Raw genomic sequence first — 16,869 nt, 5'->3', positions numbered from 1 at the left:
TTCTACAAGCAAACGGACATATTCAAGATCCTCACTAGTTCGCATCTTCTAAGATGCGATTTACTGTCACAGATGGGCACACATAAAAAAAACTTTGTATTTCAATAAATATTTTTGGTTTTCTTCCAAAAACCAATCCAAACAAGACAAATTTGCAAGGAACACAAGTAGGAACAAATTCTGAACCCATTGGACTATTTTGTTTGGTCATACATCAAGAACATTACCAACATGACTTCCCAAAGCCAGCCTGATCGCCGCTATCCACCGAGTATTTGCGGAACTCCCACCGTCCCTTATGGGAAAGGCATGCTCCCAGTTCCAGACCCGTATCAAGGTGGTGATTGAGGCTAAAGGTGCCTACATTGAATAAATGTCAGCACTACTACATAATCAAGTTACCTGGATTGATTTTTTCAATAAAAATTTTAAAATAAAGCTGTAGTGTTGTTTTCTTTAGGGCGACAAATTTATCGTTCCACCCGGTACTTACTAGTTACTTTCCATTAATAAATAAATATAATAATATCATCAGAATTTTAATTACAAAATTTTACCTGGAAAAGATTTTTAGGTATCAAACCCACCATAGCTTGGCGCTCTTATAGAACTTGGTCTGAGAGGGATAACTACATTATACAAAGAGATTCGTTCATTTTTTTACATGTAAAAATTTAGGACGCTGAAACCAACGCAAATTCAAGAAATTGTAAGAAAAGAAAGATGCAACTTTTTTCCTTTTTTTTTTTTTAAAAAAAAAAAACAAAGAATGAAAACATTATATAAAAAAAAGGAATTTTATTAAAGAAAACTGTTCACCCCAAAATAAAAATCAGATTCTACAAGGGGACTATTACATGTATGCAGCCTGAAAAAAATAAAAAGGTGCTTGTTAAGATAGAGTTGACAGAGCGATTTTTTTTAAATCAACAGTACTTACTTAATTGTTATGTAGAAAATAAGTATATATAAAAAAACAGAAAACAAGAAAAACACAAAGAGAAAACACAGGACAGCACTGACAAAGTAAAGAAACTGATTTGCCTTATCCCCACTCTTGACACATTCTGTGCACATTAGTTGAACTTTGGGTGCTTATGTGACACTCCCGACCCTCTACATGCTAAAGTCCACATCAAGATCTATTGTCAGAGCTGTGTTTATCAGTCAATTGATCAATTCATTTTCCATTTGCTCTGAGCCCAGTATTCAACTCCCAACTGAATCATTAGCCATTGCATAAAAAAAAAAAAAAGTTCTTAATGTCATAAAAACTCGTTGACCTGTCACAAACCCATAGTGCCTGCAAACCAAATCTAAATATATCTACATCCATGGTCCCGTCCTTTTGTTACAGTCATTGCTACAACCTGACCAATAATAATCCCATGTCAAGTTTCTTTTGTCTACCTCAGTGAACAACCTCCCTTTCTTTCTTTTTTTTCTTTTTTTTTTTTTTTATTACTCCCCAACACTTGAAGGCAGGGGAGGGACACGTCAACAGTGATAGTATCACACTTAACCGATATACACGTTTTTCAATGTTTGTAGATAGGGTTATAATCAACTAACGTACTTCCTAACTTCCGGCATAGTGCTACTGGAAGTGGGGACAAGGCAAATCAGTTTCTTTACTTTGTTCTTTAGTATTTCTAATGTGATTAATTGAAATATAAAATATAAGAAAAGGGCATCATTGAAAAGTATATAATAAAAATTTAAATTATAAAAAGATAAAAATAACAAGTAGTTTTTATTTGCACTTTTAATAACAAAATTAACAAATTAAAGTTTTTATGTTTTTGAAACTATAAAAATAAGTTGTTTTTATTCAAATTTATATAATAAATGTCAGAAATGTTTATTGTATCTACCAAGTTGATCTTAAGGATAACAAAGACTCAATCATTATATTTTCTTTTCAGACCCCCCTCCCCGCCTCCATTCCTGTTTTTTTTTTTTTCATTTTATGTTGAATTTACTTATAACGGCAGTTGCTGACTTTCAGAAGACTCCCCCTCCTCCCTCGCTGTTCTTTTATATCGCAATTTCTTAAAACGTCACTAGCACAAATTCAGAAAGCGATCACGCTTTTGTTTTAACGGTTAATTAAAAAAAAAAAAAAAAAAAAAAAAAGAAAGTCTTTTGGAACGCAGATGTTGTTAAAGCCAAAATTCTCTTCAACAGTTTGCATTTTGGAGGTGAGCCTGTTCGAGATAAGTGGCTGCTATTTTAATTTTTATGTTTAATTTCAAATATTAATAACTACATTTTATTTCAGTACTTAATTTATATTTTTATTTTCTGATTGTTTTATTTAATGATAGCGTTTTCTCGTCATAAATGTTTATTATATCTACCAAGTTGATTGCAAAAATAGATTAGGAAATTGTATTCATTGTTAGTTCGTGAGAGGTGAATCTATCACCATACTTTCCCTTTAAAACACGCCACTTGGACTTTAAGTACAATACTAAATAATTTTTTTTTTTTAAATGGAGAGTAGAGAACGCTTTGTGGATGCATTATCGGCAGCTCCCGTTACTCTCGCTTCTCCTTATTTGTCCCTCAGTCCTCATTTTTCTTATGAGTGATTTTTCTGACAAAGGGAGAAGAAAAAGCAGTATTCTAGGTTGGCAGTATTTTGCGTGAACAGTCGGCAGAGATGGCGGAAATTTCTGTTTTTATGTCTATCCTTGTAGCCATGTCACTAGTAAGGGTGCTGGAGGTAAACGTTTTATCTGGGCTGACGTTATCCGCCTGATAGTCAGGGACCCGAACCTTGGATTAACCACTAAGGAGTCTGTCCTATCAGCAGGTGCAAAGTACTGGGGCTGCTGTATTGCCATTTCGTGAATGGATTCTGGACCATGCAGTAGCTTCTGGTGGGGCCTCTCGAAAAAAAAAAAATAAATAAAAATCCGTTTCTTTTTCTCTCTTAGTTTCCCCTCTCTGTCCTGCTCTAAGCAAGTCTGACGACCTAGTCCACAAATTCCATCATGACAAGTTTCAAGAAAAAATGCATGTATAAACCCGGAACTCCAACATAGACCTCTACTACCATGTCTCCTTCAACATCAGGGGTCTATGTTTAACCTTCCAGAGGTTGAAGCCGAATTACAGGAGACTAAACTAGACCTTTTATTTTTAAGCGAAATTGGCATTGCACAGACTATTTCCCTAAATGAGTTCGTAATTACAGGATACTCTAACTTAACTTCTAAATCTGACCCCCAAGATCGCCATGGGCATGGAATATGTGCCTATATTAAAGATGGCTTTCCATGTAGTAGGAACATTTCCAGAGAAGATCCTAACTTACCTATGTTCTTCCGGGTTGCACTAGCTCACACTACTGCATTTATATTTACTCTCTATCGCCCCCACAACAGCGGAGTTCATGAACCCACCTGTGTGCCCGACAATGATGGCCAGTATGCGAGTCTCCTAGACTTTTTTCTCACAACTTGCCCTGAACTATGTTCAGTTTCCATTCTGTCTCCTCTTGGATCTTCCGACCACTCAGTTGTATCAATTAAGATAAAAACGAAATGTAATAAGTCCTCAGACGTACCTCTTCATCGTACAGTATATTGATAAACTATGGCTAACTGGGATAGTTTCCATACATTTATATCGGATCTACCTTTCCGTTCCATGTTTAAAAAGGATGTGTCTTCTATAGTATCAGACCTGATGGAATGGTTAATTGTAGGTATAGACCGTTTCATACCCTCAAAAAAGTTCCAGCAAAAACCTAACAGCCAGCCATAATTCTCTCCAGAATGTGCTGCTGCACAGAAATCACTTTCTCCACTGCTTCCAACGTAATAGATGTATGGAAACTAAAGCCGCTTTCAGGACTGCCAGCAACCATTGTAAGAAAGTAATGAAGAACGCAAGAGAGTTGTATGCTTAGTCTGTCAAGTCCAAAGTAGCTGAGCAGCGGCTTGGTTCCCACCAGTTTTGGCAAATAGCAAACAGAATCCTGAACAGAAGAGTGTGCTCTATCTCAACTATCATCAATGGACCTGAGGTAATCTTGTCAGCATCAAAGCCAAACTCTTTGCAGTTAATTCTACCATTTGCGACCAACGCTGCCAAACCCCCAATATTTTCTCCTGTATCAGAAAACACGCTACGTGATATACATATATTTGTACGTGATGTTACCAAGCTAATCAAAAACCTTGATTCCAGTAAAGCAACTGGCCCTGATGGTATTCCAATTAAAGTACTCAAAAAAACTTCAACCAGAACTAGCACCCATACTTACAAAACTGTTTAAATGTTGTCTTAAGGAGAATTGCTTCCCATCACCCTGGAAAATCTCATCAGTATGCTCTGTATTTAAGAATTCAGGTGATCGTTCATCCCCCTCTCAGTACAGGCCAATAAGTCTCATGTGCGTCATGAGTAAGTTGCTGAAATCTGTTAAATAGAGAAGTAATCAACAATCTCAGCAAAAATAACCTTCTTAGTGACACACAATATGGTTTCTGCTCTGCTAGATCTACAGCAGATGTGCTTACAGTTATATCTCATAGGATTAGCGAATTTATCGACAGAGGCTACCTTTCTAGGGAAATTGCTCGACATATCTAAGGCCTTTGATAGGGTATGGCATAAAGGTTTACTTCACAAGATCTCTAGCTATGGTATAGCTGGAAATGTTTTCTCAATTATTAAATCATTTCTCTCTGATAGGTTCATAATAGTAGTTGATGGGCAAAAATCAGAAGCTCACAGTATTAATGCTGGAGTCCCTCAGAGGTCCATCCTGGGCCAAACTCTTTTCCTGATCTAAATTAAAGATCTTCCTAATCACATCTTTACATCATTCAGACATTTTTGCTGATGACACTACCATCTATGGTAGCACATCTAAGACAGTAAACGACCAAGTTCTCTCCGATTCTCTGTCCTCTGATCTTGAGCACGTGGTACAATGGGGAAAGGAGTGGTTGGTTACTTTTAATACATGTAAAACCAAGCTTCTATCTTTACATCATCAACGTTCTGATTCACATCTGGCATCAATTAAAATGAATGGCTCTCATCTTGAGGAGTCCTCAAGTTTTGACAAGCTTCTGGGCTTGACCTTTACTCCTGATCTTAAATGGAATACGTACATCAAATCTGTTGCCAAGGTTGCTGGAAAAATGGTCGGATCCTATCAATCCAGTAGGTATCTCACTGCTGATGCAATTCTCTATCTATATAAGAGCTAGGTACGTCCAAGGATGGAATACTGTTGCCACATCTGACCAGGAGCTGCTAGAAAGATGCCTTGATAGGGTTCAAAATAGACTTCATGGCCTCGTGGGAGATGTCCTTTTCTCTTACCTACATCTATCTCACAGAAGAGATGTTGAGTTTGTCTCTGCTTTATTTTCATGGAACGTGTTCGACTGAGCTTCAATCTATGGTCCCCCCCTCGCCAAACTTTCACAAGAAACACTCGTCTAGCTGAAAACACTATCAATAATTCCCCCCAACTCTTTATCTGTGCCTAAACCTAAACGTAGATTCCATGAACAAAGCTTCTTTCTTAGAACTGCACGTCTGTGGAATTGTCTTCCGTTTTCCTGCTTTCCAGCTGTCTATAATATGGTTGTCTTCAAGTCCAACGTAAACAAGTTTCTGATGAGCTGTTCCACTTAAGTTAACAAATTTACCGAACTTCCATTACTATATTGCCCCTTTTGACTACCGTTCACTCTTTAACCCTTATCTTGTACTGGCCTCTCGGCCTTGATAAGTGGTTACGCCTATGTAAAAAAAAAAAAAAAAAAAAAAAAAAATGCATTCAATACATAACATTCCCAAAATAATTTAAAATATTTTAAGTATTTTTTTTAAAGAATTATTGAAAACTTCAAAAAAAACTTTTCAATGATTAATAAAGATTGAAAAAAAAAAAAAAAAAAAAAAAAAAAAAAAAATGTAACAAAAGAAAAAAAAGCACATGTACAGGGGAGATATAGGCATGGAAAGTTTTATTTTGTTGGGATGCAGGTGTCTTAGGAACGTGTTTTAGTTTCAAATTGATTCAGTTTATACAAAAATTATTGATTTTATTTAATCTTTTATTCACCTCAAACAAGGCATATTGCCACTGCAGCAAGGGGCTACTGCAATTTAGGTGTCAGATTTATAGGAAGCATCCTAAATGGAGAGTGGTCTAGTGAGATGTTTGTTCACATTACATTTAAATTTCTGCAAAGAAATTGAGCAGGGAGGGAATTTAATTTTATATCTAAAATTGTAAACAGAATTTGTTCTGGAGTATGGTTGGTTTGCTCCAATTCAAATTCTTTAACACTAGCATGGGTGCTGGTGTTGCCCGGGTGTTTGGAGGTGTGTGTTGAGAAAAAAAAAAAAAAAGTGGTAGTAGGAAGGCAGGTTCGAACCCATACCGCAAAGGAGGAAAAGAAAGGACTGGAAAAAAAAAAAAAAAAAAAAAAAAAACTTGACGTTTTTGCTGTTACCAACACCGCTAAACCGGAAGTGACGTAGGTTTAAATAGACAATCGAAAAGAGGGGATGACTTTCGAAAATATCAGTGAAAAAGTAGAAAAGTGCCTAGTTGAGGATGAAGAAATTAATGTTTTTAGCCAATTTTTCGGTATTTGTCGTCTGAAGGTTTGAGCTTCAAAACGATACTGATTTTGTGAAAATTCGTCACCTCTGTCGAAAGTTTTAGACAGACATGCAAACATTGGTAGCTTAAATTTTCGACCTAAACTGATTAAAAAGCTTGCCCTATCTCTGAATACCCTTGATGTAAAATTTCAAATGTTTAGACCAGAAATTAGATGAGTAATTTGGTAGAGACTGCAGAGGTGAAATTTTTTTAAACTTTTACCCCTATTATGACCCCATAACATTTATGTGTCAAAGATCTGTGCAAGTTATTAAGTTAGATCCATGTCCAAGGAACCTATATCTAAAATTTCAATTGTTTATACCCAAAATTGGCGCAGGAGTTTGGTAGAGTTCTCAAAGTTGAACTTTTACCCCCTTAACAGATTGTGACAAATGGCAGAAAAAAAAAAAATGAAGATGCAATTTCCTAATTTGAATTCTTTTTGATGTTCAAGCAAAAAAAAAAAAAAAAAAAAAAAAAAAAAAAAAAAAAAAAAAATCAAGCTGAGACAGAAGACAAAGGGAGAAAAAACAGATACATAACAAAGATAAAACGTCAAGCTCTAGCAATTTGGCTGAAATCAGCCTTTGCTATAAAAATCTGAATTAGATTTTTTTTTTTCTTAGAACTTTTAATGCTAACTTTGCATATAATATGATCTTCTACAACTAGGTGATAACAGGAATAACATTCAGATGATGAATGCATATGCTTTGTAAAGGACAGGTGAAATACCTAGAGAGGACATCCAATTTCTAAAACATATCAACACATGTTAACATGTAAAACAGACATTAAACCAGATGTAGTAATAGTACCTATTCTGTCATGCATTTTGGTATTTATTTACTTATCTCTCCATAAAGGCAAAGTTCAGTTTAATGCAGATTCCCGCTTTCCATAAAGGGACCGGACCCTTTATTGGGGTCTACCCATATAGTTTGATATCACAAGAACTGCATCTGTTCCGACTAGCTGCTTCATCAATCACCCCATACTCACATGGTGTCAAAGATCTGTGCAACTTTGGAATTTATGCAGCTTATAGTAGGGACTTAAGTGTCGGTTCTTTCGGCAATCACAAAATAAGAAAAATCTCACCATGAACAGTAACAAATATTTATTGGAAATAATAAAAAGTAAAAGTTATTTTATGAGAAAAAAAAAAAACAAGTTGAAGAATCTTGATTTGGGGATTTAAAAACTCTCAATGCAATTAAACTGTCAGAAAAATATTTTTATCAACTCATTTTAATTAGATTATTCCATACTTATATTAATTCATTATAATTAAAAATTTAGTTAAAATTGTACCAGACAGTTTGTGTCACAGAACCAAAAGAACACTACTGTAGTCAACAGATATAACCATGCATATATATACTCATGCCTTAGCGGTACCTATCAAATTTTTCTCAAGTGTCTTTACTTGCAATTTGTTTTCTTTTCAGAAAAATAATTTTTTATTGAATACAGAGTTATGGCTCATCAAGATTTGTTGCTTGCTGTAATCCTTTTACTCCGATATCTTTTCACATTGTAACTGTTTCATGTTAGTAAATTTATGCAATTTGATTTTCACATACTTAAATCTCGAGATCTCCTCCCCTCTTCCTTTATCTGTTATTGAAACAATCTTTTCAACTTTGTTTAATTTTCTTTTTCATGGTTAACTATAATGAACAAATATTTGCTTTACAATTAGAAGTGTTTGTTTTCTAATTTTGTTCTAGCTGGGGATGGGCATCCTAACGGATACCAGACCTGCTCTCTTATACATTTCAACCGAGAGATCTTTGGAAAATTTTAACCGTCTCTTCTAAGTGCAATTGTTTGAATCTCTCTTGCACTTGGTTCACTGGTTATATTTGGAAAAAAATAATTTTTTTTTCATGAGTCCAGTTGCTCTTAATAATTACTGGAATGATGGTGCTCTTCCTAAGATTCCAGTTTCTTTTCAGCTATTGCATAAGACCTTGATATTTTGTTACCTTTTTCTTTTCTAAATAGGTCAAAACGGTAAGTAGGGAAGAGAAAAAAGAAAAACAAAAATGAAGTCAAGATGTCCCATCCACCCCCATGTGTGCATATTGAGAGAGTGACACAAAAAATTTAAATACACTGAAGTCACATATGGAAGTAGGAAGTCATTTTGATGAAACCAACATCTATTCCTGAATTTTTTTTAATACAAATCATCTAACTCTTGTCACCATGAATCGTTTGAAGTGTTCGTTTTTCACAAAATTAATATTTTCAGAGAGAACCATCATGATAAAAAGAAGGGCACACCAGAGATAGAGAGAAAGAAAAAATGAAAGGAAAAAAGAAATAAGATTCTGCTAAATGGCAATAAAAAAAAGGAATTTGGCAAAAAATTAGCCTTTTTGATTATAAATTTCTTTTTTTCTATAAAGTGTATTTCAACCAAAAAGCAGAGAACTCACATCTATAGGTTTTCTTGATTCAAATGAAGATCTACCTTTTGCAGAATTAAAAAAAAAAACCCAAAAAGTCAAGAACTCAGTAAATCCGCCATACTGCAGTTTGAATGATATTTTTATCATTAAATGCAGATCAAATCTGCATATTAATACTCATTATTGTCAAAATATTAAAATGATCTCTAAATAATAAAAAAAGACTTTTTGTTTTTAAATATTTATTATCAATGTTTTGTAACTAAAGAGAAGGATTTTGTCAAAAATACCTGAAAGAAATTTCCATTATTGGTTAGCAAACATCATGAGCGGTCAATCTGCCACTAATGACAAAAAAAAAAAAAATACAGCTAACCAGAAAAAGATTTTCTTTCATTTTTTTTTAAACAAAGACAGAAAACAAGGGATAGCGAAGGAGTGCTGAATCTCAAACACTTTGACAGATTTAAAATTATCCGAAGATAATTTATAATTAGCATAAAAATATTATACCATTATTATAGGTCGTATTTCTCGTCCCCCTCAGCTGTAAAAATTTCCAAAATTTTTTGAACGTTCACAGAAGGAAGAAAAAAAAGTCTAAGAAATTAAAGGGTGGAAAAATAAACAAAAAGACATGCATTTACTCCAATGATGAAGAAGAAACAAAGAATTTATCTATTTTTTTTGTTTTCCATTTCTTTTGATTGGTTTTTAAAAATCTAAAAGTAATGACTATTTACAATGAGTAATGTTAAAAATAGATAATCCTTGCAAATGATCTGGTTACCAGCTGGGTTGGAAAATAGGACCAGGAGATAGTAACATTCCGACCATTTATTCCTTGGTTTCTTTATCATTAATCTGAGTCTCATCTGCTGGAGAGCCATTCTCTTTCGGTTCAGGAGTCCGAGACTTTGAACGGGACGGAGATGGAGATCTTGACTGGGATTTACTTCGGCTCACTGATCGAGAACGTGGAGTATGGGAGCGAGAGCGGCTTTTGCTGCGACTTTTACTTGGGCTACGGCTTGCAGAGTGCCTACTTCGAGACCTTGAACGTGATCGAGAAGGCTCCGAGCGAGAGCGACTGTGATGCGAGCCAGATCGAGATCGGCTGCGACTGCGGCTTCGCCTTCGAGAACGGGAACGAGATCGACTTCTCGAGTGAGAGCGGGAACTGAAAAGTTAAAAAATATCAACCAATTAGAGTTTATAAACAAAAATTTTTTTTAAATAATTCCTTAAAAACTTATTTCCTTTTAATGTGAAAAATGGAGCTGAAAGATATTTCTTAAGTAGAAAATATTGAGAAAAACAAAACTCAAACCCGCTTACCCGCGTCTATGTTTTCGGGGTTTATCTTCAACTAGTCTGATGCGCCTGCCATTGACTTCAGTATCATCCAATTTATCAAGCGCATTTTTCATATCGGAAAGAGTGGCAAACTCGACAACTCTGAAAAATAAAATAAAGTTTCAGAAAAAATTCTAAGAAGAGCAAAATAAAATGCTGAAATCGTTTTAAATTTCAGAAATTGAAACAGAAAAGTTTAATTAAACCCCAATTGCAAAACTGGTGGAGGGGAAAAGAGAAGTTGATATCTTTGTATCATAACCAACATAACAGCATAGACAAACGAAATGTGCATGCTGCGATTAAAAATTATGTGAAAAGATATTCCATTTTATTTAAAATTAACCTTTTTTCCAATAACTCAAAGTATTCTTGTTAGAATTTTTTTTTTTTTTTATTTATTTATTTTTTTTTTTTTACACAGAGGTTACTTATCAAGGCCCGGAAACCCTCGGGGATAAGGGTTATTGCGTGTACAGTAATCAATGAGATAGTATTGTAGTAATCATTAGTATTGGATATTTGATGGGGTGTCTTAAGAGAGCAGTTTGTCAGGAATTTCTTTATGTCGGACTTAAAGACATCCAAGTTGTAGTCAGGTGGGAAATAGGCAAACGGAAGAGCATTCCACAGTCATGCACTTCTAAGAAAGAAGCTCTGCTCATAGAATCTACGTTTTGATTTAGGTACAGATAAAGAGTGGGGAAAATTAATGACAGTTGTTTCAGCTAGACGAGTGTTTATCGTGAAAGATTGGCGGGGGGGGGGGGGGGAGATTGGAGCTCAGACGAGCACTTGTCATAGAAATAACAAAACAAAGACAAGCTCGCAACGTCTCTTCTGTGGGAGAGAAGTTGCAGGGAAGAGAAAAGGGCATCTCCCACTAAACCACAAAGTCTATTTTGTACTTTGTCAAGGCAGGATAGGCTGCTTTTAGCAGCTCCTGCCCAGATGTGGCAGTACTCCATCCTTGGATGTACTTGGCTTTTATACAGATAGAGAATTGCATCAGTAGTGAGATATCTTTTGGAGCGGTAGAAGGACTCCACCATTTTCCCAGCGTCCTTGGCAACAGACCTGATTTACGTGTTCCATTTCAGATCAAGAGTAAAGGTCAAACCCAGAAGCTTGTCAAAACATGGAGCCTCCCCAAGACAAGAGCCATCCATTTCAATTGATGTCAGATGGGGATCAGAGCGTTGATGATGTAAAGTTAGAAGCTTGGTTTTGGATGCATTAAAAGTAACCAGCCACCCCTTCCCCCACTGTATCACACGCTCAAGATCAGAGAGAACTTTGTCATTTACGGCCTTTGATATGTTGCCATAGATGGTTGTGTCATCAGCATAGATGTCAACGAATGATTTAAGTATATGTTTTGGGAGATCATTGATGTAGATCAGGAAGCGAGTTGGGCCCAAGATGGATCCCTGAGGGACTCCAGCATTAATACTCTGCGCCTCTGATTTCTGCCCATCAACTACTACTCTTATGAACCTATCAGAGAGAAATGATTTAATAATTGAGAAAACATTTCCAGTGATACCGTAGCTGGAAATCTTGTGAAGTAGGCCCTTATGCCATACCTTATCAAAGGCCTTCGATATATCAAGAGCAATTGCCCTGGAAAGGAAGTCTTTGTCAAGAGATTCACTAATCCTATGAGATAACCGTTAGCACATCTGCTGTAGATCTTGCGGAGCGGAAACCATATTTGCATGTCACTAAGAAGGGTGTTTCTGCTGAGGTGGTTGACTACTTTATTTAATATGGATTCCGACAACTTACTCATGACACACAGGAGACTTATTGGTCTGTACCGAGAGGGAGATGACTTTCCGCCTGAATTCTTAAATACAGGGCATGCTGATGAGGTTTTCCAGGATGTTGGAAAGCACTTCTCCTTAAGGCAACGCTTAAACAGTTTTGTAAGTATGGGGGCAAGTTCTAGTTGAAGCTTTTTCAGCACTATAACTGGAATGCCGTCAGGGCCAGTTGCTTTACTGGAATCAAGGTTCTTGATTAGCTTGGCGACCTCACGCACAGATATTTGCATGTTGCATAGTGTGTTGTCTGTTATAGGAGGAAATACGGGGAGTTGATGTTGCTTAGGGTAGAATTAGCTGCAAAGTTCTTGGTAAATAGCCTGGCCTTGTCTGATGCTGTCAAGATGACCTCAGGTCCATTGATGATGGTTGGGATAGAACGCACGCTTCTGTTCAGCATCCTGGTTGCTATTTGCCAAAACTGGTGGGAACCATGCTGCTGCTCAGCTCCTTTGGACTTAACTTAGGCAAAATGAATGGAGTAGAAATTTAATTTACCATTTATCCAAATTAGTTCCTTTATCTGCATATATATAAAACTCACTGTCTGTGTGTCTCCATTTTTCAAAGTGAGTTTTCAAGCACGAAACGAGTCGATTATATTTTTTGTGGACAGCTGTTTATATATATATATATATATAGCCAGTAAAAAAAAAAAAAAAAAGAGTCAAAATTGAAAAAAGTGGAACTTGACAGATGTAAGTCGACTTAAGGTGCTCTTGTACGTATATGCAAATATACATTTATATGTTCAAGTCCATTAATTTTTCTTTTAACTATTTTTTTATCAATCTGACAACTCAAATGGTAACAACTAAGCTGGAGAGCTAAATGTTTATGTTTCAATTCCGACTGATAGTACCCAATTTTTTTGCTTTTGAAATCACTACTATATATTGGCCACAATATAATCAATAGAGAATTGGCTTTATAATACAAAATCTGTATAAATTAAAATATATTTAAGTGTTTTACTATTGGACAATGCTGAACGATCATTTAATTTTCAATTTCTGCAAAACTGACAATAGTTCCAATATGCATATTTAAATAAAGCCAAACACATATTTAATGAAGGGAGATTTCCCAAAATATTATACAACATAAAAATTCCATCTGACCATGCTGGCACAAGTTAAAGACATTCTTTTGAATAACATGAATCTGCATAATTCCAATATTATATATGCTTTAATTCCTTTCAGTGTGTCTACCTGTTACACATTCTACATTGTATTGCCTTTCATTAATTTCTTTTATCGTAGTCTAATATTATTTAACTATTCATCTGGGCATAATACAAAAATAAGAATTTACAAAATACAAATCCATATCCACCACCAAAAAGCAATAAGTTACAACTTTTAAGATTTGTTTTAAATTTCAATAACCACTTTTAGTTCTGCTGTAAAATGAGAAAAAAAAATGCAAGTAGAAAAATTTTTTTAAGAAAAAGAAAATATAATGTTGAGAAGAACGTCAAACATATTGGGGGGGAAAAAAAAAAAAAAAACAAAAAAAAAACTCACATTTAGGCAGTAAAGTTACCTGTTTTTCACAAACACAAAGCCAGCCATCTCGTGTGCGCTAACACATCTCACAAGTCTTGACCTCCTTAACGCTCAACCTGCTTAATACTTCCCCCTCACTTTAAGTTTATAGATAAGCTCTAGAACCCTCCCTTCCCCCAAATCTGTCGCATGCAATTTTATAACATGCAATTACCCCTCTTGAACAAGCCCAGTTTCAATATTTTATTTCCACTTTGTAAAGAATATATTTACTAAAATAAAATAAAATCTTAAAAATTTGATAAACTTCATGCATTTTGATTTTAATTCTAAACATTTCAGAATTTCAAATTTTTTTTTTTTTTTTTTTTTTTTTTTTAAATTTGAAATAAACAACATTGCTCCACTGGATCAATTATCATTCAATTTGTCTGATAATTAAAATGGGCCACATTTTTAACCCAATTAAATAAAGGGTGGATAAAAAAGATAGACCACCCCTAATTAGGGTCACTCCCACCTCTAACATTTCTAGTTGGATCTGTGTCACTGAGGTGGAGGTAGCATCTTACCCAGTCACGGCAGACCTAAAAGTAGTGAAGAAAAATGTAATCCAAAATAAACTTCTAAATAAAATATATATTTAATATAACTAACAGAAAGATGTTATTGAGAAAAAGAAAACATTTACAAATAATCAAAATTGCTTAAAAGAAAAAGATGAGAGCTAAGAAAAGACATGTTCATTGCCTTAATGTCAGTTTAAGAAATTCAGCATTAATGATATAAAAGTTGCAATAAAGTGAAAGTACATTTTAATTCTATGGTAAGCACCTTCCCCTCCCAAATCTATCGTTTTTGCAATATCTTCACATGAAATGTACTTAAACAAAAAAAAAAAAAAAAAATTTGAGAAGAATAACTTTAAAATGGATATTTTAATGAACACAAGCATGAATAATATTGTAATTAGATGAATGGTGTTGACATTCAATCTATTGCAGGATACTCAAGTTAGTTAAAATTTGGATAAACTTATAAAAAAAAATACAGATTTTATGTTTAGCCTACCTTACTTTACTGTAATAAATTCTACAATATTGAATTTTAAGCAGTCTGATAGAAAATAACTTTATATTTTTAAAAATGTTATAAGACATGTCACTTTATACAGTTCTGAGAGCTTATGGACAACAAAGATGACAAACAAAGATTTGCTGTCATAAAAAGCAAAAAATGTCCCACTGGATGTCTGGAATTACACTGCTTAACCATATCTGTAATGAAAATGTCCAAAGGTGCTTCCGCAGCACACCAATTGAGGGCAAGGCTATTAATGACACCAATGCATAACTTGCTTTTGAATTGGAAGTTGTCTGGAAGTGACAAATGAAGACCAATGATAAAATTGGCAGAGGCTTTACACAAATAACTATAAAACCAATCTTCACCCAGACCAAGATTGATCATGTGAAGTGAAGACAAAAATTCACTATTGTGAACTCCACCATAGCTCAGGATTATAATTCAGTTGTTTATGCAAATGGCCACTTAAAAATCGTAAATATTTTCTACACATAAAAACATCTTTATATTGTAAGCATTACCCATTGTAAATAGTCATATGCAAACTCAACTGATGTTGATAAAATGTTTTTATTTCTTTCAATTTTATACAAATTAAAGTTTTATTTAAAAAAAAAAAAAACTAATATTATCATCAACTATAGATATGGCTGCTCAATCTATTTTGTACAAGGTCAGGTTCAGACTAGTCATCCCAATCATTTTTTTCACTATAATATTTAATTTTTCATACTATTATAAAGAAATTTATGGTTTAGGAATTAAGTTTCTTCTAATGTCAGATTTTCTGGAAGTGTGCCTGATAGGACTTCAAATTTCTATATCTAGTCCCGTAACAAATGCTTGTATTTCCATAGCATATGACACTGCACAAAACAAGCTTTTCTTTTTGTAAACATCTAAAAGGAAATAACTGTTAGCAGTCCTGCTGATATTCATATCCATGTAGAAATTATTTTAATATCACCATGTTTAATCAAATTACAGGCAAACTAAGTCTGGGTGAAGATAAGAGGAATGTATTAGTTTCTGCCTATACTAGTATCTAACAATGATAATATAACATTTTGTAAATAAACATGCAAATTTTTATTTATTATACTTGTATTACTATAAAAATAGGTCATTGTTAATTACAGCAATAATAGTTTTTTGAAATACTGTATTACATAGAAAAATTTGAGCATGAAAAGTAATATGGTTAAGATTAAACTTAGAAAAGTAAAAGGACTAGTTAAAACTGGAAAAGAAAGACAAAATATTCTAATAAAAAATATAACTTAAAATATTGCAGCATTAATTGAATATATAATGTTAAATTGAATTTTGAAAAAGAATTCTTAATGCTGAAATATTTTAAGTTATAAATTTATTGCATTTTTTACTAGAAAATCTGGTCTTTTTCTTTTCCAGTATTAACAACTTGTCCTTTTACTTTTCTAAGTAGAATCTTAACCATATTACTTTTCATGCTTGCATTTTTCTACATAAGACATTTTTTCAGGCTTTGCTTTGTAATAATATCTTGTGTTCAAAATCATCTTATATTACTGGTAGGAATTGTTACCTTACACTGATGATTGTGTAAGCATGAAATACTAGTTCATATGTTCATCAGCAGATCAGCCAGGCTTGAAACACAATGAAGCTCCTCTGGCCGAATGTTCATCAGAAAATCAATCGAGGCTTGAAACAAGAAGCTCCTCTGGCCGAATGTTCATCGGAAGACCAGTCAAGGTTTGAAACACAAATTCTTTTGGCTGAATGTTCACAGGAAAACTATTCGGGGCTTAAAACACAAGCAACTCTGGCTGACTGTCCATCAGAAGACCAGTCAGGGCTTGAAAAACAAGAAGCTCCTCTGACAATGTCTATAGGAAAACCACTAAGGGCTTGAAACACAAGTTTCTCTGGTTAAATGTCTGAGAAGTTGCTATGGTAACCAACAGCCAATCAAAAGAAACCATCTCTCCGTTCCTTAGAGATTCTGAGAACTTTTGAACATCAGTAATTTTATTATA

General features: G+C 34.3%; 1 protein-coding gene and 1 long non-coding RNA gene across 6 annotated transcripts in view; both read right to left on the bottom strand.

The window, feature by feature from the left end:
* Positions 1–770: 770 nt before the first annotated feature.
* Positions 771–4,431, bottom strand: LOC145255791 (uncharacterized). Its single transcript, XR_013863902.1, has 2 exons — positions 4,277–4,431; positions 771–868 (listed from the first exon to the last, which is right to left on the bottom strand). It is a non-coding gene; the product is annotated as an uncharacterized LOC145255791 (long non-coding RNA).
* Positions 4,432–9,294: 4,863 nt separating this feature from the next.
* The window catches only part of LOC145255790 (serine/arginine-rich splicing factor 6-like), a 563,981-nt gene continuing 556,406 nt past the window's right edge, over positions 9,295–16,869 (bottom strand). For 3 of the 5 annotated variants that reach the window (XM_080114471.1, XM_080114469.1, XM_080114472.1), the window contains exons 7-9: positions 14,335–14,349; positions 10,408–10,527; positions 9,295–10,249 (exon numbers count right to left, since the gene is read on the bottom strand). In XM_080114471.1, coding sequence (XP_079970597.1) covers positions 9,907–10,249; positions 10,408–10,527; positions 14,335–14,349 — 478 coding nt within the window. In that variant the 3' untranslated portion in view covers positions 9,295–9,906. The remainder of the gene's footprint in view (positions 10,250–10,407; positions 10,528–14,334; positions 14,350–16,869) is intronic. The other 2 variants (XM_080114473.1, XM_080114474.1) reach the window with 1 other exon arrangement.

The sequence above is a fragment of the Euprymna scolopes genome, chromosome 31 (genome assembly GCF_053919585.1).
Source record: "Euprymna scolopes isolate OS-2025 chromosome 31, ASM5391958v1, whole genome shotgun sequence".
Classification (NCBI taxonomy): Eukaryota; Metazoa; Mollusca; class Cephalopoda; order Sepiida; family Sepiolidae; genus Euprymna; species Euprymna scolopes.
This window is presented reverse-complemented; position numbering and strand designations above follow the sequence as displayed.